Raw genomic sequence first — 26,153 nt, 5'->3', positions numbered from 1 at the left:
GACTCCCCTGGGGATCAGCGGCGGGACGACTCCCCTGGGGATCAGCGGCGGGACGACTCCCCTGGGGATCAGCGGCGGGACGACTCCCCTGGGGATCAGCGGCGGGACGACTCCCCTGGGGATCAGCGGCGGGATGACTCATCTCTGGATCAGCAGGGGTAGAGGGGGGGGGGGGGGGGGAGCATCTTAGGATCAGCGGCGGGACGACTCATCTCTGGATCAGCAGGGGGAGGGGGGGGCATCTTAGGATCAGCGGCGGGACGACTCCCCTGGGGATCAGCGGCGGGACGACTCCCCTGGGGATCAGCGGCGGGATGACTCCCCTGGGGATCAGCGGCGGGATGACTCATCTCTGGATCAGCAGGGGTAGAGGGGGGGGGGAGCATCTTAGGATCAGCGGCGGGACGACTCATCTCTGGATCAGCAGGGGGAGGGGGGGGGCATCTTAGGATCAGCGGCGGGACGGCTCACCTGGGGATCAGCGGCGGGACGGCTCGCCTGGGGATCAGCGGCGGGACGGCTCGCCTGGGGATCAGCGGCGGGACGGCTCGCCTGGGGATCAGCGGCGGGACGGCTCGCCTGGGCATCAGCGGTGGGACGGTTCGTCTGGGCATCAGCGGCGGGATGACTTGTCTCGGGCTCCTTTGCTACTTGCACATCGGGCTCATTACTTGTCAGGAGGGGCTGCTTTGTGTTCTTTTTTTGTTTCTATGGTAACGAATTACATCACATGAAAGCCTTATGTGTCTAATATATGTGTTTGTAGCTTATGGCAGCAGTGATCTCGGCACGCGGGAAAACAAAATGGCGGAGTCTAAGGCGATATTCACAGCCAATGAGAGCAGAGGAGTGATAAAATTCTTGTTTCTACAAGGAAAGTCCGTGAAGGATATTCATGGTGATATATGGCAGACATTGAGGGGATCAATGCCCTTCATATTCTACAGTTAAGAGCTGGGTGGCCACTTCAGCCCCAACGATGAGGAACGTCCTGGACGACCGAGAGAGGTTGTTGTTCCGGAGATCGCCAATGCTGCGCACAACCTCATACTGGAGAATCGGCCGGCTGCAGGAATAGCCGACATCATGGGGATTTCTGGTGAACGTGTTTGTGTCATTATCCATGAAGAAGCCATCTACAAAGTGGGTCCCCAAATGTCTGACAACAAATCAGAAAAGCATCGAGTAAAAACTGCCCGGTCCATTTGTCAGCGTTTCCGGACTGATAAGAACTTCCTGGATGGACTGGTCACTATGGATGAGACCTGGATTTATTTGTATGACCCTGAAACCAAGGAGCAGTCAGAGAGTAGAGGCACAGTGGTTCTCAGCCACTAAGGTGATGGCGTCTGTGTACAGATATATATAGTCACCACTAGGGGGAGCAGTCAGAGTGGAGGCACAGTGGTTCTCCTCGCCCAAAGAAGTTCAGCCACTAAGGTGATGGCGTCTGTGTTCTGGAATAAGGAGGGTGTGCTGCTAGTGGACGACCTTCAAAATGGTTCCACCATCAATGCAAGGGATTACATTGAACTTTTGGTCCAATTGAAGGCAGCTCTGAAGGCCAAAAGGCGCGGCAAGCTGTCCAAAGGAATCTTGTTCCTGCAAGACAACGCCTCCGCTCACACTGCACAAGTGACCACGGCAAAACTGGTGGAGCTAGGCTTCCAGCTGGTTGACCACCCACCTTATTCACCAGATCTAGCTCCCTCCGACTAGCATCTGTTTACAGAAGAAACACCTCAAGGGGACCAAATCTCACACCATTTCTGATGCCATGGCTGCTACGGATGACTGGTTTGAGGCACAACCGAAATCCTTCTTTTTGCAAGGCTTACAGAACTTGGAATCCCGATGTAAGAAGTGTGTTGGCCTCAGTGGAGAGGATGTGGAAGAAATGGAAAGTTTCATCATCCTATCTCGTTTCTTTCTGGGTAAAGCCAAAGGCTTATCAGCAGCCCCTCGTATATGTATGTGTGTGTGTGTATCAGCAGCCCCTCGTGATGTGTGAGGAGCAGAGGGGCCGCGAGGCCGGGCGCACGAGGATGACGATGGAAAAATATACAGATATAGCTTAGCACCTTTAATAGCCGCCTCCCAGCATGGCGGGTGAAGCAGAGGAATGTAGAGGAGCTGAAGGGAGGATGAGGACCGGGGATGAAAGAGAGGGCAATTAAAAATGAGGAGGAGAACAAAAGAAGAATTAAAAAAACTGCTTGCACAGAGAGGTCCTGCAGGCTGCATCCTGTTACACTACTGGGGGCCTAAGCTAATATAAAAGGTCCCAATATTGGGATTCCAATGCTACTTCTAGGGTTGCCACCCTGCTAATACTTACCTCAAGGTGCTAGTGGAGAACTTTTTTTTTTTTACCAGTAATGTTAATTAAGCCAACACAGAGCCATACGGTGCTAGGAAAAAATGGCGCTGTCACACCGCTGACTTTCTGAGCCTCACCATGAAACTTCCAAACAGCAACAGTACAACCACCTGTTTATATCACACAGTAGCGTCAGACACAGCGCGCTCTATGCAGGGCATAACCTGTGATTACTGGAGGTAACTGCACTGTAATCACTATCACCGAGGTCTATGGTTGTACTGCAGCCCACCTGAGGTTCGGGAGTAGTGGTTATAGAGTACAAGGGGAAGTAAGGCACGATTACTATGTGGAGCCACACTGGGGGCGGGACAGGGATGGGGGGCTCTATAACTAGGTGGGCTACAGAGAGATTACTAAAACTAAAGAAGGCCAAAGAGGGGGCACTATAAGTGGGGACACAATGGGGGCACTATGAATAGGGCCACAGAAAGGGCTGTAGTAGGAAGTGGTGCCACAGAGAGGGCACTACAATTGGGATCACAGAGGCATCACTATATGCATGTGGGGCCTCAGAGGTGATAATAAAATAACGGGAAGCCACAGAAGGGAAACTATAAGCAACTGGGGCCACAGTGATAAACAGAGGGGGTACTATAGATAAGGTATCCACAGAGAGACAGCTATTACTAAGGGGGCCACAGAGGGGTCACTATTAATTAGTGCGGTGACAAAAGGCCACTATTACTCTGTGGGGGAGCAATCAGAGTGGCATAGCAGTAGAGGCAGAATGGGGGAATTGTCAAGTGATTAGTCGTGGCTAGAAGCAGTCATCATGGAAGCATTGACCAAGATAAATTAGACAAAACAAAAATGGACGCCACCCATCAAAGATGATGCCCCCTGTGATTACTGGAGGTAACTGCACTGTAATCACTATCACTGTGTGGAGCAGAGATCCATCTGTTATACTATCTGTTAACTGCAGTATTTAGAGGTGAAGTACACTAAAGCCGAGCCGCTGTACCTGAGCCAGCCCATAGTCCATGCCCAAGAGTCATATATGAATCCTGCGGGACTGATTTAGCCCGTAACGCCCCGAGTTCTATCACTGCTGTATCAGGAATTACATGAAGTATGTATCCGTAGCTCCACTTATTGTGCCAACGCCTCGCCAACCAGCAGCGTGCTCATCCGCACAAAGTAAATAGATCTGAGCTGCGACACAATCCTGGAACATAATGATGAAAAAGTACCTCAATATACCATCAGACCTATTCCTTGCGGCTACACGGTGGCCCCTGCGGGTGACCTCTTCTAGTCTATAGGCAGCAGACATTGATGTAATGCTTCAGAGTCAGGACACGGGCTGCAAACGACAGTGACAGCAGAGATAGAGCTAACTCAATTAAATGGCTGACCTGTACCCCTCAGCATGGACTCCACGCTGATCACCAGCCAGTCATCTACTGCCGGAGCGGCCGAGGATCCGACCTCACAGGGGCGCCCCAGGAGGCTTAACCCCTTACTGCTGGGCACAAGAACAAATCTCACATACCCGGTAGATGCAACTGCACCGACAGGAGACTTTAGCCACTCTGTGGCCAGACACACATTCTGTGTTCGTTCTTTCATTGCCACATGAGGGCCGGGCTTTGCTGGATAACTTTTAATGGTCCCAATTAATGCATCTTATAATGTACAAAAAAATTAAGTGGGGGAAACAGAAAAAAGTAATTGCGCCATTTTTGATGGGTTCAGTTTTTAACAGCGTTATTTTTTTTCCCTTTCTGCAATTTTAACAGCATTCACAATGCAGTAAAAAATACATATAAACACTGCTGTTTGGGGCAGAACGATCACAGAGAAACCAAACGCACAATTATTAAATGTTTGTCTATTTTTAAAAAGTAAATAACATTTTCATAGAATCCTAGAATGGTGGAGTTGGAAGGGACCTCCAGGGTCATCGGGTCCACCAAGGTCATCTGGACCTCCAGGGTCATCGGGTCCACCAAGGTCATCTGGGCCTCCAGGGTCATCGGGTCCACCAAGGTCATCTGGGCCTCCGGGGTCATCGGGTCCCACCCCCTGCTCAGTGCAGGATCACTAAATCATCCCAGACAGATATCTGTCCAGCCTTTGTTTGAACACTTCCTCTAAAGGAGAACTCCCCACCTCCCATGGTAACCTGTTCCACTCATTGATCCCCCTCACTGTCTAATATCTAATCTGTGTCTCCTCCCTTTCAGTTTCATCCCATTGCTTCTAGTTGTTAAAGTGGTTGTCCCGCGGCAGCAAGTGGGTCTATACACTTCTGTATGGCCATATTAATGCACTTTGTAATGTACATCGTGCATTAATTATGAGCCATACAGAAGTTATAAGAAGTTTTTCACTTACCTGCTCCGTTGCTAGCGTCCTCGTTTCCATGGAGCCGACTAATTTTCGCCGTCTAATGGCCAAATTAGCCGCGCTTGCGCAGTCCGGGTCTTCTTTTCTCAATGGGGCCGCTTGTGCAGGATGCCGGCTCCGTGTAGCTCCGCCCCGTGCCGATTCCAGCCAATCAGGAGGCTGGAATCGGCAATGGACCGCACAGAAGCCCTGCGGTCCACCGAGGGAGAAGATCCCGGCGGCCATCTTCAGCAGGTAAGTAAGAAGTCACCGGAGCGCGGGGATTCAGGTAAGCACTCTCTGGTGTTCTTTTTTAACCCCTGCATCGGGGTTGTCTCGCGCCGAAAGGGGGGGGGGGGTTTGAAAAAAAAACAAAAACGTTTCGGCGCGGGACAACCCCTTTAAACAGATATTGACTTCTGCTGCCACATTCTGAGACCCGTAACTTTTTAATTTCTTTGGTGAATGGCTATGTGTGGGCTCGTTTTTTGTGGGATGAGCTGCAAAAAAACCAACTTTACTTAATCAGACTTTTATTTGGTTCCCGTGGGGGACTTTAAAACCACTCCTTTAACCCCTTCAGTGGCATATTTATTGTTGCAATGTCAGCGCAGCCAACCCCAGGGATTTTCCTAAGGTAATTTGAAGTGGCAAACGTGTAGAGTGGCACGACAACTGTGTATTCCCGGCCAGCATTTCAGCACTAGAGCTGTCCACGGAAATCTTCCAGGGTTTAACTACATGGTCAGTGAAGCAAGCCCCGAAGATTTTCTGGGCATGCCACTAAACTGGTTAAAGGAAAGAACAGGCCTGGTCTTGAAAGGGTTAATATAATTACCAGATTTCGTTTAATAGGTGGATTTTCCTTTCTTATAAACACCCTGCGACTCTTATTAAAATGTCCTACATAAACTGATGATTAAGTGCTCACGGTAAGAATAATGGCGGGGGGATAAATGGAGGAGAGAAAGCAGCTCGCGCTCCGAATACATCATCTCCTCTTTCCAGGTGAAGATTAGAATGCGACCGCTTAACTGATGAAAATGTGTTCAGAAAAGACAATTCAGGCTAAAAATAACCCCTCAGAATGTCGTAATTATAATCGCTCTGATTTCTCCCGGCTTATTTTATTAGTCCAATTTTCCAAACATGCATAATTGTGCTCAGATCTCCAGCGCTGCCTACCAGCTGTATGACGCCAGGCGCTCTGCGAGAGCCGAGTAACACTTTGCCCTCCGATGAGGCATAATACACGGCCCACCTGCACTCCGTGGACGGATCTCCCCCCAAAGTTGTAGAATCCCCAATGACTGATGGCCGAAGAAGGAAAGGAGAGAAAGCAGACAGAAAACGATACATGGGGGGTCAACACTCATCCCTCTGTGTTTTATCATCAGTGAAATCACTCTGTAGGTTCTATATAGCACTGAGGAATATACTGGAGCTATATAACTATAAGATGATATAGCAGTATATACTTAGCGTACAGTAGAGGGCAGTATTATAGTAGTTATATTCTTGTACATAGGAGCAGTATTATAGTAGTTATATTCTTGTACATAGGGGGCAGTATTATAGTAGTTATATTCTTGTACATAGGGGGCAGTATTATAGTAGTTATATTCTTGTACATAGGGGGCAGTATTATTGTAGTTATATTCTTGTACATAGGAGGTAGTATTATAGTAGTTATATTCTTGTACATAGGGGCAGTATTATAGTAGTTATATTCTTGTACATAGGAGGCAGTATTATAGTAGTTATATTCTTGTACATAGGGGGCAGTATTATAATAGTTATATTCTTGTACATAGGGGGCAGTATTATTGTAGTTATATTCTTGTACATAGGGGCAGTATTATAGTAGTTATATTCTTGTACATAGGGGGCAGATATATAATAGTTATATTCTTGTATATAGGGGGCAGTATTATAGTAGTTATATTCTTGTACATAGGGCGCAGTATTATAGTAGTTATATTCTTGTACATAGGGGGCAGTATTATAGTAGTTATATTCTTGTACATAGGGACAGTATTATAGTAGTTATATTCTTGTACATAGGGACAGTATTATAGTAGTTATATTCTTGTACATAGGGACAGTATTATAGTAGTTATACTCTTGTACATAGGGGGCAGTATTATAGTAGTTATATTCTTGTACATAGGGGGCAGTATTATAGTAATATTCTTGTACATAGGAGGCAGTATTATAGTAGTTATATTCTTGTACATAGGGACAGTATTATAGTAGTTATACTCTTGTACATAGGGGGCAGTATTATAGTAGTTATACTCTTGTACATAGGGGGCAGTATTATAGTAGTTATAATCTTGTATAAAGTATTATAGAAGTTATGTTGCTATATAGTATTCAGTACTTTTGAATTGTGGGCACAATAGCAGAATCATATTACATCAGCAGGGCTGAAAAGCTCAGGAGAAGGCTCATTCTAGAAGATTTGTACCGTCATATTGAGAGGGATATTCAGAGATTTCATGAAAACCTACTACATTCAATTCAGAATTTAATTTTGGAATAATCGCTTTACTACTGATGTAAACACTTAAAACCTCAGTGTTGGGACAAGTCCATTATGTCACCGTAAAAGCTTCAAAAACTGACCACTTAAAATAGAATAACGCTTATCTGGTCATGTGACTTGTGCGGTTGCACGACTTGAATTCTGTAAATAGTAGCATCAACTGTTAACCTGTCACTGAAATAAAGTCACTTCCATCAGAATCTCTATATTTAGACTTCTTAAGTGCTTTGGCGCCACAAGTCCTTGTTTCTCTCACGTAAGGAAATGACAGTAACAGTGCAGCCTGCCTGCAAACACAGAAGTGATGCATTATTAATGCAATCAGATTATGCCGAGCGCAGCAACAAAGCAGCGAGGTTATTACACAAGCTTTATCACTGCAAGTCAGCAAATGTCCAGCACACGACCCAGAATAACCGAGGCAGTCACCACCAGAGAGCGGAGGATTTAGGGAAATGTGGGTGACTGGTGCTTTGTATGACAAGGGCAAAGAACGGCTGTAAGACGTCTTGCAGAACGTCATCATATACTTGAAGGATAATGTCACTTGTCACATGACTCACTCAAGACAGTAGAGAAGTTCATAAAGAGGGTGAATATAGTCACAAGATTAGTCATTGTCATCAAGGAAACCGACAACAATGGGAAAAGGTTTTAAGTTGCTACAATGTAGAAACTACACTATCCTCCTAGAAGTAGTTTAGTTGGACAACTGAGCAGGAATCACAAGTAGTATTTATTTCCAATACTTAGTAGGGCTCCTTTGGCCCTAGTGGCATTGGATACTCTCCATGGCATACTTTCTGTAACGCTTGATACTCTTCAGCTGGTGTTTCCCTCTCTTCATCCTGCAAGCGGAGAGCATCTGACATCATTATGGCCAAAGTTGCCCAACTAGGCATTAACATATAGAAATAAATAGTACTTTTTATTCTTGCTTAGATGTCCAATTACTTTGGGTAGGATACTGTATATTGACAGTTCAAGCCCCGACTATATACTTTCCTTCTACTATGCATCTGTTCAGACACTCACGAACCAATCTTGGGCCCAGTGCAGGGTTAACGCCACACAACCAGGACTGTCTAATGGCTTGGGGACACAGCAGAAAAGCCAGTATGCCACTTGGAAGGGATAAGCCTGAAAATTGGGGTTCCCCAGGTGCTACCACTTCGGATAACCCAAGATGGATCTATATATGTTCGCCTTTAAGCAGGTAGCACCTCATGCTACCAGTAATGGTCAGGGCATCAGTAAACATACAGAAAAAAAGAACCAGTCAGGAAGAAGGATGAGAGAGGAATTGTCTTCAGTCCCTTTTTTGGGTGTCTTTCTGCTGCCTCTATGATCCTCCTGTTGTCACTTTCATTTGAACCAAAGCAGGTGAAATGGATTCACAAAATCACTTCTGCTTTCTAACTGGACAGATTGGTATCCTGGAAGTAACGTGGGGTTATACTGCGATGCCCAAGTGTTTCCGAGATTTTTTTTGAGCCATGTAGATTGGGGCACACATACAGAACCTAGGGCCCAGGGGTTCCATATGGCCCAAAAGATGGACAGTCAAAATACACAATGTGTGCACCAAGTAATGATCTTCAAGGTGTTGCCAAAGAAGTATGTAGGACCTACATTTTAGGTAATCGAGAGGCATCTGCTGGTCCAGACCTCCTCCATAACTGCTGCTAGGACCAAACTGCTGAAGAAAAGCAATGGACACCCATTGTAATTGCCAAGGGCCTCTTCACACCACCGTCAGAAGTTCAGTTCAGAACCTCAGAAACTAGACAGAACAGCTTTGTATGCAGCGCTATTTCATCCTCTAAAACGCCAGACAGATGGATGGACACTGAATGGACCCTATTTAGTTAGAGGGTCCATATGGGGCTATTCCGTTATGTCATGAAGGTTCTATTTGGCCAGTGGGTTCCATTTTCCTGCTTCCATAAAGCAGAAGTAAGAAACCCATAGAACTACAGTTAAGTAGCCCCAAGCAGTTTCCTTGTCAAAAATGCCTAACTAACGGGAATCCTGCCGCTGGTTACCGGTCACCAGAGGACGAAAGATGCAACAGGGTCATCTAAATCAGACAACACTGCCCAAAACGTTTTACTGCATTGTCAAAAATGTGGCCCCTTCCATTATTACACTTTATCCCTGTGACCCCTACACTGCGCAGCCCCGAACTATGACACATTAATGGTCCTACATAAAGGGGTCCTTTCTGCTGACAACCCGCTTTATGGCCGATGTTTCCAGCTTTGTGCTCTACATAGAATGGAGGTTGAGTCTCTTGGCCTGATACATTGTGTTCCTAGTATTGCGGAGTGTATGAAGAGGAGATAACGAGGATATTTTAGAAAGAACCTTTAATGAGTTCCCTGTGATGGCAGAAATCAATGTTTTCTCGAGGGGAAACCTCTTTCTGATAAAGAGTAAAAAGAGAATCCCATTTGCTCAGCTCTCGGGGAGGGGAGGCATTCTCCGGGAGAGGTCACGAATGACTGACACTATTTGTACATTGGACGGCTCACACAAGCCGCTCATTTTGCTATTGTCTTATTATTTCCAAGCGGCCTCATGGTCCATCACTTAGTTGCAAATCAGCACGATAGGCTTTAGCACAGAGGAACGCTATTAACCCCTCACCTGCCTTAACCCCAAGCTTGGAGCATCTTCAGCCAATATAGATAGTCCTCCATCATGACAAGAGCAATGTGATTTCGATCTAAATGCAAATGCCTCCACTTCAACACCAAAGCAAGTATGTTCTCCATGCTCCGTAGAGGGATTATTGACATCATGTACGCTTTGCAGCTAAGGGGACGTCACTTGAGCAAAACTAGTATGAACTCATCCTCAAAGACAAGAGGCTCCATCATACTGCTGAATGACTTGTTTATTATACTGTACATCTCATCCTGGCTTTTATGTGAATAACCTATTGGTTCTAGGTAGATACTCCACAACTGCTACACCTTCAGAAGCTTAGTTGGGGTGGGCCTGGTCATTGCAGGCAGTCAAACATGGTTCCTAAAGTTTACGGCCAACCAGTTCCTCCAGGAACTTTGTTCTATACATAAAAACATGCTTACTGCACTGAGCGGGGCTAATAGAGCTGATGTGGTGCTCCGATCTGCCAGCCCTGGAATCATGGGGCCTACAAAGAGACCCAACTGGCCCTGCCAAGAGTTTAGTGTCTTTTGAACTTCAACAATAAACCAGCTGTACATTGAGCATGAATTTGCAGTTTACATACACTGTAAGTACGTGTTTTGTTGTTGAAGCGATACCCATTATTGTGTACGTGGAAAAACGGACATTGAAAGCATTCAAAATACTCATTGCAAGTGTCAAACTCAAGTATATTCTAAAAGGTTTATGAAATACTATTAACATGTTATATTATAGTACTGGTCCTGTGTTACATCCTGTATTATACTCCAGAGCTGCACTCACTATTTTGCTGGTGGAGTCACTGTGTACATACATTACTTATCCTGTACTGATCCTGAGTTACATCCTGTATTATACTCCAGAGCTGCACTCACTATTCTGCTGGTGGAGTCACTGTGTACATACATTACTTATCCTGTACTGCTCCTGAGTTACATCCTGTATTATACTCCAGAGCTGCACTCACTATTCTGCTGGTGGAGTCACTGTGTACATACATTACTTATCCTGTACTGCTCCTGAGTTACATCCTGTATTATACTCCAGAGCTGCACTCACTATTCTGCTGCTGGTGGAGTCACTGTGTACATACATTACTTATCCTGTACTGCTCCTGAGTTACATCCTGTATTATACTCCAGAGCTGCACTCACTATTCTGCTGCTGGTGGAGTCACTGTGTACATACATTACTTATCCTGTGCTGATCCTGAGTTACATCCTGTATTCTACTCCAGAGCTGCCCTCACTATTCTGCTGGTGGAGTCACTGTGTACATACATTACTTATCCTGTACTGCTCCTGAGTTACATCCTGTATTATACTCCAGAGCTGTACTCACTATTCTGCTGGTGGAGTCACTGTGTACATACATTACTTATCCTGTACTGATCCTGAGTTACATCCTGTATTATACCCCAGAGCTGCACTCACTATTCTGCTGGTGGGGTCACTGTGTACATACATTACTTATCCTGTACTGATCCTGAGTTACATCCTGTATTATACTGCAGAGCTGCCCTCACTATTCTGCTGGTGGAGTCACTGTGTACATACATTACTTATCCTGTACTGATCCTGAGTTACATCCAGTATTATACTCCAGAGCTGCACTCACTATTCTGCTGGTGGAGTCGCTGTGTAAATACATTACTTATCCTGTACTGATCCTGAGTTACATCCTGTATTATACCCCAGAGCTGCACTCACTATTCTGCTGGTGGGGTGACCATGTGGATATATTACTTATTTTAGTGTGAAACGTGCTGCCTTCTCCAACCCTAAGGCCTCCTTCCCACGAACGGATTTCCGCCGCGTAATTCGCGGCGAAAATCCGCTGCGTTGCACGCAGCTATTAGGTTCTATTGAACCTAATAGCTCCATGCTCACGATGCGTAATTCCACCGCGGAATTACGCACCGCGATTTCTCCCGTCCTCACCCGCAGCATGCTCTATTTTCTGCGGGTGAGGACGGGCTGTACGCACTGACGGCTTCCATTGCAGTCAATGGAAGCCGTCCATTCACGCTATCTCCCGCTGTAACCAGCGGGAGATAGCGTGAAAAAACGCTTTCCCGCCCACCGCCGAGCGTCATATGACGCCAAATGACGCGGTCCGGCCGCGTCACGTGACACGGCTGGTGACGCGAGAGCGGTGGGCGGTGACGAGCGGTGATGAGCGGTGACGCGGCGGTGGTGGGCGGGGAAGCGATTTCACGCTATCTCCCGCAGGTAAGTATAGGGGCTCTGGGGGGCGCCGTGACGGGCTTCACAGCGGAATATTACGCTGCGGAGCCCGTCACGCTCGTGGGAAGGAGGCCTAAGGCTGCAGTCAGTAACCCCGGCATTAAGCGCTGCTGTCCGTAATACGGAGACCTGGTGGAGAGGACGCCCCTTGTTTCGTCTTCCACCCTTATCTCTAAGTCAGCAGCTTGTCACATTACTGCTGCGGACTCTCCCCCCCTTCGCTCCTCTCTGTTGCTAATATCATCTGTAAGCGGCGTTTGCTTTTCCGCGTTACAAATAGACGTTTTCAAACTCCAAACCAATTATTGGCAGAAAAAAAAGCCGCTCCGCTTTCAAGATAATCTCGGCTGCGCACAAGCGAGCGGAGAGAGAGACATTAGCGGATTTAAATGGGGATTTCCACGCTGCTCCTGCTTCAGTTTTGTTCTCGAGGACACCCTGATATCAAGTTACCATTGCAATATTTCAAATAGCAGAATATGCCAAGAAGGGAAATTCATTTTCTGGAGTTTTTCATGTTTTTTTTCCTCTTGCAGAATAATGTTAACTCTTTATGCATTGATCTATTTTGGGCCTTTTTGGACTCCCTGAAATGTTTGATATTTTTATTTCCTGTCTTTCAGTAGTTCTAACATTTCCGCTCCATTGACCTCACAGACATGCCCCCTTGACTAATCTGTATACCCATATGTCTTAAAGGGGCTGTCCAGCTGTAAAGTATCGATAGCCTATCCTCAGGATAGTTCAACAACAGTAGATCGGGGTAGGTTGGTCGCCTGGAAACCGCACTATTTAGCGGTTAGCCAGGCTGCTGTGCTTGTGCACTGGGGTGATTTCTTCAGGAAGCAGACAGCTCCATTCTTACTCCAGTGGCTGAACTTGGTATTGCAGACCAAGTTCATATTAAAATGTCTAGCCAGTGCAGTGAGAACGGAGCCGTCTGCTTCCTGCAGAAATCAGCTGAGTGCAATGGCCCGGAGAACAATATATTGGTGGGTGTCTTGGGTGACTGACCTGTACCAACCTAATATTGATGGCAGAACCTGAGGATAGGCCATCAATAATTTACAACTGGACAACCCCCTTTAAAGGGGTTTTTCATTTACTAGCTACTGATGACCTAATCTCGGGATAGGCCATTAATAGCAGATGAGCAAAGGTCTGCAATTCAGAATGGAGCTGTCTGCTTTTGGCAGAAAACTAGCCAATGGGAACTTGTCCTGCAATACCAGACCAGACTACTACATCAAGAATGGAGCTGACTGTTTCCAGCAGATATCAGCCAATGGGAAACTTGGCCTGCAATGCTGAGCCAGGCCACTGCATTGGGAGCAGAGCTGTCTACTTCTAACAGACATCAGCTCCCTGTACAAGTGCAGCAGGCCGGGTAACAGCTGACTAGCTGGGATTCGGAATAGTGGACACCAACCAATCTAGTAACTGTAAAACCCCTTTAAAGGAAACCCGTCACTTTGTTTTCATTCCCAGCACGCTGTCACCTATAAGATTCGTCTTTCTCAACATGAATCCTTAATTGCCAATATCACCTCAGGAAACAAACTTAATAAAACTTTTAGGAGAGCCTAACAGTCCAGTGGGTGTGGCCAGACCTTGCAACTGCCCACAGCATTCTCTGAAACCATGCCCCTCTGATTACGGATTGCCCCTTACTTTACCCACTTTCACACATGCAGTGGCAACTTCGGAGTCATCCACCAGCAGTACAAAGGAGGCTGTACATACGGTTGTCCCAGGATATGCGAAACACATGTGAAATTTGGAAATCTGTTTGGATGACATAGGGGGCAATCAAAGGCAAGGGGGGCATAGTCTCAAATATCTTTTTGGGTGACTGAAAAGTCCGGGCACGGCTACTGTTCTGCTATGGTCCTAGGAAATGTAAGAGCTGCACATCGCTCCCATTGATTTTAATTTATAAAAATCTGTCCGAAAATCGCACATAACGAGCGCCCCTTCATTTGAGAGGGTGTATACACGGGGCTTTTTTTTTCTCGTCTCATGTAGTCCAAGTCAAAAAATTGCAGCTTGCCCTATTTTTGTCAGATTTTAAAACGCGAATTGGCCAGGTCAATGTGCGGCATCCCAGCAGGCCTGCGTGCACGCACCCTAAAGAGGGTAAGCAACTCAAAAGTGTCGCCTGAAGAACGGTTGTACATCCACCCGTAGCAAACGCTGACTTATCATGGCGTATGAAGAGGATGAATGTAAGATCTACACTCTGAAGTCCATCGAGGGACAAACAACAAGACATCTCAGAGCCCGACTCCAGCTAAAACCAGAAACCTGAGGAACATCATCCTACCGCCGGCTTATTGATCACCAACTCATACAGAATTGGCCCTACAAGCCTCATGATCAACTGGAATCTCATCAAAGTAGTAGGGAACAGAGGAGTAGGGATCATTCAGGATAGGACTTCATTCCTGGAGGCGGAGTGCCATCTTGTCCTATAATCCAACGGAAAATCTGAAATAATCACCCAAGCCTTTCTTCCCAAAGATCCTTAGGCCTCATGTCCACGGGGAGAATAAGAATTGAAATCTGCAGCGTTTTTCCCGCACGCGGATCCGCTCCCCATAGCAATGCATTGACCACCTGCGGGTAGATAAATACCCGCGGATGGTAATTAAAAAATTTCTGGAGCATGAAAAAAAATGGACATGCTCCATTTTAGTGCGGATCACGCGTGCGGGAGCTCATAGAGCACATAGCTCAATTGATCTCCCGCATAAAAATAAAAGACAATTACAGTGCATCCGCACTGCATCTGCAGCCCAAATCCGCGTTACAAATCCGCAGCGGATCTGATTTTCCCCGTGGACATGAGGCCTTAAGGTTCCCATACACAATAGCTGAATATCAGCTGAAGAAGCCAATTTAGGAAGGGAACGATCAACTATTTAATAGGTATGAAGAAGGTGTCCAACTCTCCCCTGATGGCAGATGGCAGGGTAAAGAATGATCAGGCATGTTGGATTTAACCTCTTAATGACACGGACTATTTGAACCTAAAGACATGATGATTTTTTTTTTTAAACGACATCAAGTGACTCCACTATTCAAAAGCCATAACTCTTTATTCTTCTGTCCCCATGGCCATCTGGGGGCTTGCTTAATTTTCATTTGAACCATATAATGTATTGCATAAAGCCCCATTTAGATAGGACGACTGTTGGGCAAACGATGCCCGACACTCGACCCCGCATTTACTCATCCTGTGCTTTTGCACAGGAGCTGGTATTGTTGCTTCACAGCGGGGCGGCTGGAGGGGATTTCTCTGCTCGCTCCCCCGTCCCTCTCCATTCATTAACATAGTGGCCATTCAGTACTGAACGGCTGCCATTTACGCTCATCGTTCATGATTTTATGCAGCATAAACGATGGACGATGAGCAGATTGCTGATCGTTTAGTGTAAATAGCGTCCGTTCACTACTGAACAGCCGCTATGTGAGTGAATGGAGAGGGGTGGGGGAGAGCGAGGAGTGAAATGTCCTGCAGCTGCCCTGCTGTGAAGCAACGATACTCACTCCAGTGCAAAAGCACAGGGAGCAGGTAATTGGGGGGGTCGAGTGTCGGGCATCGTTTGCACGATAGTCGTCCCATTGAAATGGGGCTTAACTTTTTTAGGAGGGCAGGGAGAAGAAGAACACATTAATTCTGCCATGGTTCTTGCAGGTTTTCTTTTTTCCAGCATTAATGATGCAGCCTAATTTACATGATAAAAACCCTTTTATTGGAATTGGAAAAGTCCCATAACTTTTTAATCTTTTTTTAATGGACCGAGCCCTGTGGGGGATTCTTTATATTAAACTATTTTTTATATTCTTGTGGGGGATTTCAGCCAGCAATCCTATGGTTAATTTATTAATACAGTATCGCTAATCATAGTGATCGCAGGCCATGCAAACTCAGATGCCAGTGCCATGGCAACCCATCAGCCCTCCACGATTACACGATGGCGGGCCAATGACCACTGAGGGAGGTACCTCCTTCTGTGAACCCTTTACATGATCAACATAGATCGGGGCATATAAGGGAATAACAACGGGGATCGGTCTTCTCACAGATCCCTGCTGTTGCCCTGGGAGGTCAGCTCCCTCTGTGGATGGCGTGGGCTCAGCTGATCCTTTCTTATCATCTACCACAGTAGTCTGTGCGGTATTCCCATCTCTCCATTGAAAACGCATGAACGCTTGGCTTGTGAAGCTTTGACTGATGTATGGGGGAGTCGGGAGAAATGACCGTCGGCTAAGTTGGTGTTCAGCCCAACATTGTAATGGCAGTTGTAACCACAAGTTCGCTGGTCAGACATTATGTAGGACCTCTTGGGCCCGCAGCTTCACTAATTTCAATGTTCGTATATGTGCGAGCTACAAGGGACCGAGGCGTCGAACAGCGCTGCAGCTTGTAATATTCAATCCATTTGTCATGGAGATAAGTCACAAATTGCTGCAAATTACAAATCAGAGATTAAAACTGTTTGCAGAGAATATAAATATTTCTCATCACTGATTGCAATATCCATTTAACAATACATTGCAGGTACACTGATTGGGGTGGTTATTTGGGGGGGGGGCAAGAGTGGTGGATTAGCATGAAATAAAGCCATTCTCAGTCCCCCGATCCCTCGCCGGTTCCCCAGCGGTCTACACTTCCTGCTTCAGTGAGCCAGTAATGAGTCCCTGATACCAAAGACATGTGATCACCTCCAGCCAATGAACAGTCTCTTTAGTAGTGACTTGCTACAATAGTCACATATCGGGAGATTATCACTCCGCAGATGGAAGTGAAGACTAATAGGGGACAGAGAATCGGCGGATTTGGAGTGACAGAAGGATGGGTAACTATGGGCATTGCCAGCCGCAGTTTAGATGGCACTCTGTGCAGAATTTTTTTGCCCCCCCCCTCGTCATACAAATAAATATAAATATATAGCATTGATAGGACAGTCTGTCAGCAGAATGGCAAAATACTCACAACAAAACAGCTCCATGCCTAAATACAGCACCAGAACCAAGCTCATAACATAAGTACAGCACAAATCAACTTTAGTGCATAGATACAATACCAGAACCAAGCTTAGTACATGTATACAGCACCAAAACCAAGCTTACAATATAAATACAGTAGCGATGGGCTGACAGCGATGCCTCAGACATTAGAGGGGACGAGACAGAGACAGGAGGATGATAATTCATGTAGCTCCACAAGACACTGCCACATGGAGGAAGAAGATCATCTGGGCAGGCAGATATATAAGATGCATACCCCCCAGCCTACATCTGCTTGGTACCCACCCTACAAGCGGACGGCCAGTGCCTGTGCAACTGCATGAGTCACATTTAGCGCAGGCTGGCCATGACTACGGATGGTTTGTGTTATTGCACCACACTCGGGCTGCTGGAAAAAATGTTTTGTCCATCTGCGTCTAACCCTATAAAAGCTGCGATGTAACATGAAAAGGAACGCTCAGATGAGACGAGCCTCCTTCATGCACCAAAATGTTCAAGATGATGAGAAGAAAAGTCTGCCTGAAGAAGCAGCATCTCCCGGAAGCTTCTTCTGGCAGCACCTAACTCCAGCTGTAGTCGGATCAGTTCATACAAGGAAACCCTGCATGGTGGGAAGAATGACCGCGTACGGGAGAAGAGGAGCTGTGGGAAACCCTGACATAGCCGTCTGGGCGCGGCGTAACTAAGGTGGTTTTCCAAGACATGGATGTTGATGCCCCATCCTCAGCTGAGCGCCATGACCTCTTCATACAGCTGCATATAAGACCTCTGGGGGTCATTCACATTGTAAATTTCATACTTTTCCACTGTAGCTGGGTCATCCATAAGAGCCCCAGTTAGAGGGAAAAACATCACCCTGTAGTGACAGTGGTCCCTGGTAGAGCTGATCTGGGTCTGCAAGGACCCTGCAGCTCTGCTGTGAAAGGGGCACCCGGCGGTAAAGTGATTGCTGGGTCGCGTAGTAGAAGAAACACTTTCACTTCATAGTACATAGAGCTCCTTGAACGCTGTGTATCCGGGAAAGAGAGAGGCAGAAGCGGTTAAAAAACAATTCTCCCTTCTCCTCTGGGTCCTCGGCTGTGGCTGACAGCTGAGAACCCGACCTGCTCCTGTTTAACTGCAGGAACAGAGGCTTTAATCCCACATCGTACTTTTGCTATCGTCCGGAATTAAAGCCCAGGACCAAGTTCTGTATATCTAACGTGCCTGGTCCTTAAGGGGAAAAAATTCCTTCCTGACTCCAATTTGGCAATCAGAATAATCCCAGAATCACCGACCCTCCTGAAGTAGTCAGTGATATTACATGGATTACTCTAGACATCCAGGCCCGTCTTACGATTTTTTTTTAAAGTGCAGATAAAAAAATGAAAATGGAAAAAAAAAAGTGCGGCGGCAGAAAGGGGTGGAGCTTTTCTTTGCGTTCCCTAGAATATTCTTACCTGAGCGAACAGAAAAAAAGACCGTAGAAGAGTCTTCCTTCCCTTCGCTTTTCCCGTAAAAAAAAAAAGTCTTCCTCCCAGAGAAGTTTCTTCCCTTCAGAAGTGTTCGAAGAGGTTAATCAAACTGCTCCGTGTCAAGTGGAAAAACGTATGGAAATTTATTTCAATCAGCCGGCGCCTTTAGAAGGCAGCGCTGACCCGGCCAATAACACGGGGAATAGAACAATGCGCCCGTCCCTCGCCGCAGACTAAAAAGGAGGACAATTTGGGTTTTTTTCCTACTTTAAATTGCTCAAAGGAAGCGCCGAGGGATGGAGCCGCAGACGCCGGCGTCCCCCAGAGGCCTTGGTGAGCAAACTAGACTGATTACAATGTGAATAGCGGCTTGATGCAGAGGATGGCCTTTCTGCTCTGCGCTCCCCCGATGCAATTCGGAGCCTGTTGTTCTGTAATAAACCCGTTTGATGCGGCAGGCTGTGTTTTTCTCTGCGTGGATCATGCGGGGCGAGCGAGCAGCAGCGCAGCTGGAGGAGGACGGGAACGTTTAATGATACGCTGTATATGAAAAAGGATTGTTTATCATGCCGACGCTGCTTGGATTGGCGTGTAGCCGCTTGTCTATGACTTGACTGAAAATGGCGCAACATAGAAATAATCGCTAAGTGTAAAGGGTCTCAGCTTGGAGAAGGTAACACTGTGCACTCTACAATGTAAACAGACACAAAGTGGATTATACACGTCTCAGGGCCCTTTTACACGGAACGATAATCGTTCGGGTTCTCACGGGATTCTGAATGATCATCGTTCAGTTCGTTTGCTTATCGCTCACCATTCTGTTTAGGCGGGCATAAAAACTGGATGACGATCAACCTGCGCAAACAGTCAATCGCTGATCCATGAATGACTACCTGCTTGCTGTGAATAGAGGCGGGCAGAATGACCCCCGACCGCTCCGCCTCCATTCACTGATCGGTGATCGCTCCCGTGTAAAAGCACAAGAACGATTATAGCCGGGATGCCCGTCAGACTCCTTCGCCCGACAACCATAGAAGGGCCCTTAGATGGATTCTGGCACTTGGATCACGGTTTCAACATGGGGAATATGAAAATACTTCTGCATCACTGTAAGTAAGGACAAAACCGCGCTGAACGAGCGCAGAGGTATACAACGCCGTAAATATCCATCTGATGTGAGGTGGTGCCAGGGCCCAACGTACCCACGTGGCAGGTGGTTTAGGGTACTTCCACAAGTACCAGCATGGAGTAGCTGTACCACAGGGCCATGTTCACATGGCGAGATTCACTGAGGAATCTGTACTGAATCCGCATCAGATCTGCGCATATAAAGGCTCCTTCACATCAGGGGGTTGGATCTTTATTCTTCTGTTCCATCAGCGAATCACAAAAGAGGTTGTTTTACTTCTCCCGCTTCCAGTGGGATCTCCTGAGCTGCCGGTTTGCTCAGTTCAGTTCCTCGCCGTCAGTTGGCCTTCTGTTTTTAACAAAAGTAATGGCGCAGATCGCAATGCTTTTCCCCATTTTTTCATACACATTATAGTCAACGGGTGACGGAACTGGAAGGGAATATTTTTGGTAAATTCCGTTTTTGCTGCCCGTCTTTACGTGAGCGTGCTTACAGGGGAAAGAGACAAAGGACGACGACACGGATCTGTCAAGATGGAATGAAAAGTAAACCCATAGAAATGCTCCGTTTTTTAGCACATCTGTCCACCAGATCCTATGGGTTCCATTTAATTTAGTTTGAAATCAGTTTTTCTATCAGTGTCGTCTAAAAAATATACATCCATTAGAAAGGCAAAACTTTGATATGAAGGAGCCCTGAGCACGCCATTACTGCTCATGGTAGGCTGCACCGTAGAGACGGCATTCCAAGACTTTAAATCCGCACTGCAAAATAAAATAAAATGGCGCGGCGTCTCTACGTGGGGTGGCGTCTCTACGTGGGGCGGCGTCTCTACGTGGGGCGGCGTCTCTACGTGGGGCGGCGTCTCCACGTGGGGCGGCGTCTCCACGTGGGGCGGCGTCTCCACGTGGGGCGGCGTCTCCACGTGGGGCGGCGTCTCCACGTGGGGCGGCGTCTCCACGTGGGGCGGCGTCTCCACGTGGGGCGGCGTCTCCACGTGGGGCGGCGTCTCTACGTGGGGTGGCGTCTCTACGTGGGGTGGCGTCTCTACGTGGGGTGGCGTCTCTCAGAAAATACACGTGTGGATCCGCAGCGTCTATGAATGCAGATCCATGTCTAACACGGGTTTCGATGCGATCGTGGTAGAAATCCACGCCAGCAGCTGTGAGTGTGGTCTTACCGTGACGATACAATACAGGTGGAGGATTGTTGCCACTGCTTCACCTGTAAGGGGTCTTCCCATTAAAGACATTTATCTCACTTCCACAGGATAAGAAAGAAGTGTCTGATCGCTGGTAGTCCGGCCGCTGGGACACCCAGCAATCTCAAGAACTGCCCCAATGAATGGAACGGCATCACGCATGCTCAAGGAGAAGATCGGGGCGCTCAGCAATCTCCCACAGAAGAGGTGGTCACGCATGCGCACTGCATCTCCATTCACAGAGGCGCAATTCTTGGGATCGCTAGAGTCCCCAGTGGTCAGACATTTATTCCTTATCGCGTTGGTGGTAAAACCCCTTTAACAGTGGCCATGGCTTCTTTAAAGGGAAGGTCTACCTTAGTAACCAATGTAATTGTTCCAAAGCATCTGCAATAATATTACGTTTGTAAGTAGTATTAAAAAGGTTGTCTTCCAAAAACAGCACCACATCTGGCGACAAGTTGGTATGGCAGTTCAACCTTATTCACTTCAATGAAGCTGAGCTGCAATACCAAACATGCCCATAGTCAGGTGTGGCGCTATTTCTGAAAGAAAGTGCTCATGTAATTCTAATCCTGGACAATGCCTTTAATTAGAAACCTCCAATTTTCCGTCTATAGCTCCATGCAGACCTGAGTGTCTCGGGTAAAAACAGATCGCAATGTCATCCATCTGTTTTCTAATTTTCCTCACCTACCAAATGCACAGGCTATTGGTTACATCCTGGAACCGGAGGGTGGAGTAATATCATCTGGCACTCTTACTTTGTGTCCTTGTCCCCCCTAGTTTGCCTTCTGAGATGGCGGCCCTGCTGCTGTCATTACCAATGCACACTGTGAATCAGTAGTCCTAGGCACCTCATGCTGCTCTGATTGGCTGGCGCTGGTCACGTGAGCAGAGCTGGCCAATCAAGTAGTGTGCAGTGTCTTAGATTATCACTGCACCACCAGTTCTCAGTGTGCATTGGGTAGTACACATTTGGAAGAGCAAAGTAGGGAACATAGAGATTGCAATATAACTGCAAGATCAGACTACACAGGTATTTTTGTAGTCTGTAACCATGGAGACACATAGGTCTGTATAGAAGCTGAAGATGCAAAATGACAAAAGATTTATAATTAACGGGTGATCCTGGAATTTGAGGACTTTAAATATGATGACCTATCCTAAGGATAGCTCACCGATAGTTGATTGGCCAGGGTTGCTGCTCTCAATCCCCACCAATCAGCTGATTCCCCAACCTGCTGTCAATATAGACAGTGCCAGAAGCAAACAGTGTTGCATGTATTGCAGTGGCCTGGGTTAGTATTGCACTGAATTCATGGGTAGCTGTGCCTGTAGTACCAAACTGTGCCACTGCAATACAAATAGCGCTATTCACTTCCAGCACTGCCTGTGCTGACATAAGGCCGGAAATCAGCTGATTGGCAGGGATCACAAAACAGGTCATCAAAAGGAAAAGTCCTATAAAACCCTATGTTTTAGTTGTTTTTATTCTCTTCTATTTCCAATGTGTCAAAGCCATAATGAAAAAAATTGCTTGCCAAGGTCAACTGGAATTTATACCGCTACTACAGAAACCACAAATAGATCACGAGGTTCTCAGTGTGGTTTTCTCCAAAACCAAGGCAAATCCATAACAGAGCATTATGGTCAGATGGTAAGCCCTTATCCAAGAGGATTACCTTACGTCACAGTGGTTCTACATCAGATGGATGATGGTCAAGTTACTAGAACACAAACCCTGACCCAGTGCACTGACGAAGGAAAGGATATGATCTTCCAGCGGATGTCCAGCTTGTTGTTGATCTCCAAACCCTTCGCTTGCTGCCTCTCTTCCTCCACCTCCTTCGGGTTGGCAAACTGGATGTTGTCCCCTGAAGGCTCAGAGAGGTTCTCAAAGTTGAACTTATCCACCTGGATGGCCATCCTAAGGAGAAACATGGGAGGAAGTGTTAACAGGAAGTCACAGAGATGTAGTCTATCAACTTTTTGATTTTTCTGGTCATTTTACTCCATTCGGATAAACAGGTTACAGAAGGACCAAGGGTCTATAGCACGCAATGGGGCCCCAGGGGGCTAGGTCCTACCACTTCGTCCACACCACATCCAATTTTAGGCTTAAGCCTCTGTCGAGGGCAGATCATTTAGGCTTCATAAGCGCAGACCTCAGTGCTGGTTATAATGTTTTGTACTCTTTGTTGACTTTCCCTGCATCGTTATTTGACTCCTGTTTTCACCCAGTTCACAGTGCACAACGTAACCAACCCTGCTAAAAAGGGTTTTCGGCGTTGGAAAAAGAAAATTGACCAAGTGTGGAAAATTGTCAAAAAAATACCACCTAAGCCATATTCATCCTTTCGATCACCCGCCGGTCCACCACTCCTGTGCTCACTGCCATTCCACCACTCATGTGCTCACTGCCGGTCATTGCTGACCAACTGCAGTGACGTCTCTGTGTGCAAGAAAGTAACTGACTGCAGTGGTCACGTATGTACGGAAAGTCACCGCTGCAGCCAATGCAAACAAGATCGGTGGTGAGGGCAGAAGCGGTGGCACTGGAACAGCAGGAATAGACTTTACTCAGAAAAAAATGTATTTGGTTCAGAAAACCCCTTTGATGAACCTTGGCTTGTCCGACAACTCTCCTGACTACTGCTGCTCTACTGCATACTAGGTTCTGCTTGGCTAATGTCTTACAGCTGTTGGCTACCCAACAAGGTCTCAGCCTTGGTCCCATTTTATATCTCTTTTCTTTGTCTATGGGTAGCATCTGGTACTGCAGCTCGGTTAGACTGAAGTAAAGAGGGCTAGGCGGCAATACCAGACATTTCCTGGGGACGTGTGTGGCTGGAAGAAAACGGCTGTTTTTATTAACACTCCTTTAATCATACATAAAAAACACTAAAAATCAATGGACCACAACTTAATAAATGAATTGTACTAAAATCATAAAAGTCTATTTGTACAACAATTAGGGCAGGCGAGGCGAGGATGGCAGCCGGCGAATGTTAAAAGTGTTATCGTCCATCCTTGCAATGTTTAACGAGCAATTAAAAGATAATTAAACCACATAACATGATGTTTGTCTGCGGACCGACTTCTGCAAACACAGAATGCAGCGAACAAGATAATAAAACAAGAAATTAAAAATTAATTTAGACCTCCGGTGCGACTCTCTGCCTGCAGATCCCGGTCTGGCAACAAATTACACAACTTACAGAAAGTTTAATTAGAAAGAAAAAAGTGCAACATAAATTCCTAAATTCATGATCTATTACATAAGTTCAGCGCTACATGGTGGTACTTATTAGGAAATATGTTAGAGCAGCCAATGTGGTTGAAACGATATACGGACTGAATGGGGTTTTCTGTTTCTCTTAGACACAATGGCGCTGGAACTGGTCGTCTGCTAGTAGGGCTGACCCGTGCGGAGGAACGGTGAGCCGTGTGTTCGGACATGTTAGTTGGAGCTGCAGCGTTGTAGTCATCTGACTGATTCCGGACATCCTCCTCTGACCCCTTTCAGTGATGAGTTGCTTCCATCCCCAAGATCTTCTTTCACTGAATGTTTTCCTTGATCACGCCATTCTCTATATACTCTCTACACCGTTACATGAGAAACCCCCCCGCGGTTGGCAGTGAAGCCCTGGCTAGTCTAGCATCGATGACCGGCCTCGTTGGAAGTCGCTCCGATCGCTGGATTTTCCCATCTAATGTGGATTTACACTGAAACTGATCCGCGGAAAACTTGTCACGTGATTTTATTCTGCACTCCGGGGTCACGGGGAGAATTACCATACGGGGAAGCGCTAATCATGAGAGATGGGGCTCTAATAAAGGTCCGGGAGCTCTAATAAAGGGGTTGGTGGTTCTAATAAAGGGGTAATTGAGTGTGTACTGTTATAGTGCCACGGAGCCTGGAGTAATTCATTGCATACAGTACCCAGATAAATAATGTAAGCATTATCTAGAAATAGCCTTGCAGCGGGTGTAGATGCCCGAAGTCTATATATCTGGCCCCTCCATAATTGTCATACATGTCATGCATTTTATGTGGATGCACTGTGCAAAGTGTCTTGTCTGCTGTTATGTGAATTGCCCAGCTGCAGCATGCAAGAGGTTAATGTCTGAAAGTGGCTGGGATATGTCTGGGAAAGTAACAGTTCTGTCTAGTCATGTGATGTCTACACTCCATAAGTATGAGTGATTAAGATCAAGGTGGGGTTTTTCTACTTCAACGACAGAGAGGAGTGAGAGTGCCGGCCACATTGGGGGTACCTTCAACCCTCATGCGTAAGTAATGGAAGCGGAGGAGAGGTATCCAGATTACCACCATTCTAGGAACCACCTCTGCGGAGTGCAAGGAGTGAAGGAGTCCATCCTGCAGTGTTCTACAAACTGAGTGAGTGTCAGTGGAGTGTTATTCAGAGTCCCGGAGTGTGTCTGTCCAGGAGCGGAGCACCACAGATAACAGACTGTAGACCCGGTGTCATCCTGTGTTCTCCTCCCTGACCATCTACTGAAACACTGTCCTTCCTGCACGTGCGAGTAAGCTGTATTTCTTCAAGCACACAGTAAAGTTTCTAGTCACTGTCCGTTCCCAGTGATTGAGGTTTGCAAGTTTATCAGTGTGTGGACTCTAATTATTTCTACCGCCGGAGATTTGCCGGTGTGAAAGGAATGGTAGCGTCACGCGTGACAGCTTCACGTCCAGTACAATTATTCAGGCAGCCGCCACCAGGCGTTGCCTGGAAGAGGCATAGCGGTTACTTGGCCGTGGTTCCATGCGTCCCTCCATGGAGAAGTCAGGTAGAGCCACCGTGACAAGTGCTACCTCTACCCCGCCAGCTCCTCAGCGTGGGCCTCCTGTCTCGGGCGCTGCAGCGCGGGGCAGTGTCATGATGCACACATTAATACTAGTAGCATATAGCGCATAAACACAACACTAAAGTAGTGCCATTCATTGCTACGATATATAAATCCTCCACCTTGCCATACTTTGTCCGCCATCGTCAGACATCGCTCAGACAGCTTTACCCTGATAAAATAATGCATCCATTCAGTGCCTACAGTACTTCGTGACAAAGTGCTTCCCACCAAACCGATAGCCATCACTTACTTAATCCATTTAGCCCGAACTTTACCCCA

The 26,153-nt window shown here is 46.8% G+C and overlaps 1 protein-coding gene across 1 annotated transcript in view; it reads right to left on the bottom strand.

Annotated features, from left to right (window-relative positions):
• Positions 1-26,153, bottom strand: part of TRAPPC9 (trafficking protein particle complex subunit 9) — a 508,413-nt gene that overhangs the window by 235,573 nt on the left and 246,687 nt on the right. Inside the window, exon 20 of the mRNA XM_066578762.1 lies at positions 22,780-22,932. Coding sequence (XP_066434859.1) covers positions 22,780-22,932 — 153 coding nt within the window. The remainder of the gene's footprint in view (positions 1-22,779; positions 22,933-26,153) is intronic.

The sequence above is a fragment of the Eleutherodactylus coqui genome, chromosome 9 (genome assembly GCF_035609145.1).
Source record: "Eleutherodactylus coqui strain aEleCoq1 chromosome 9, aEleCoq1.hap1, whole genome shotgun sequence".
In the NCBI taxonomy this organism is placed as follows: domain Eukaryota; kingdom Metazoa; phylum Chordata; class Amphibia; order Anura; family Eleutherodactylidae; genus Eleutherodactylus; species Eleutherodactylus coqui.
Note: the sequence above shows the minus strand (reverse complement) of the source record. Positions and strands in the feature narration are given on the sequence as shown.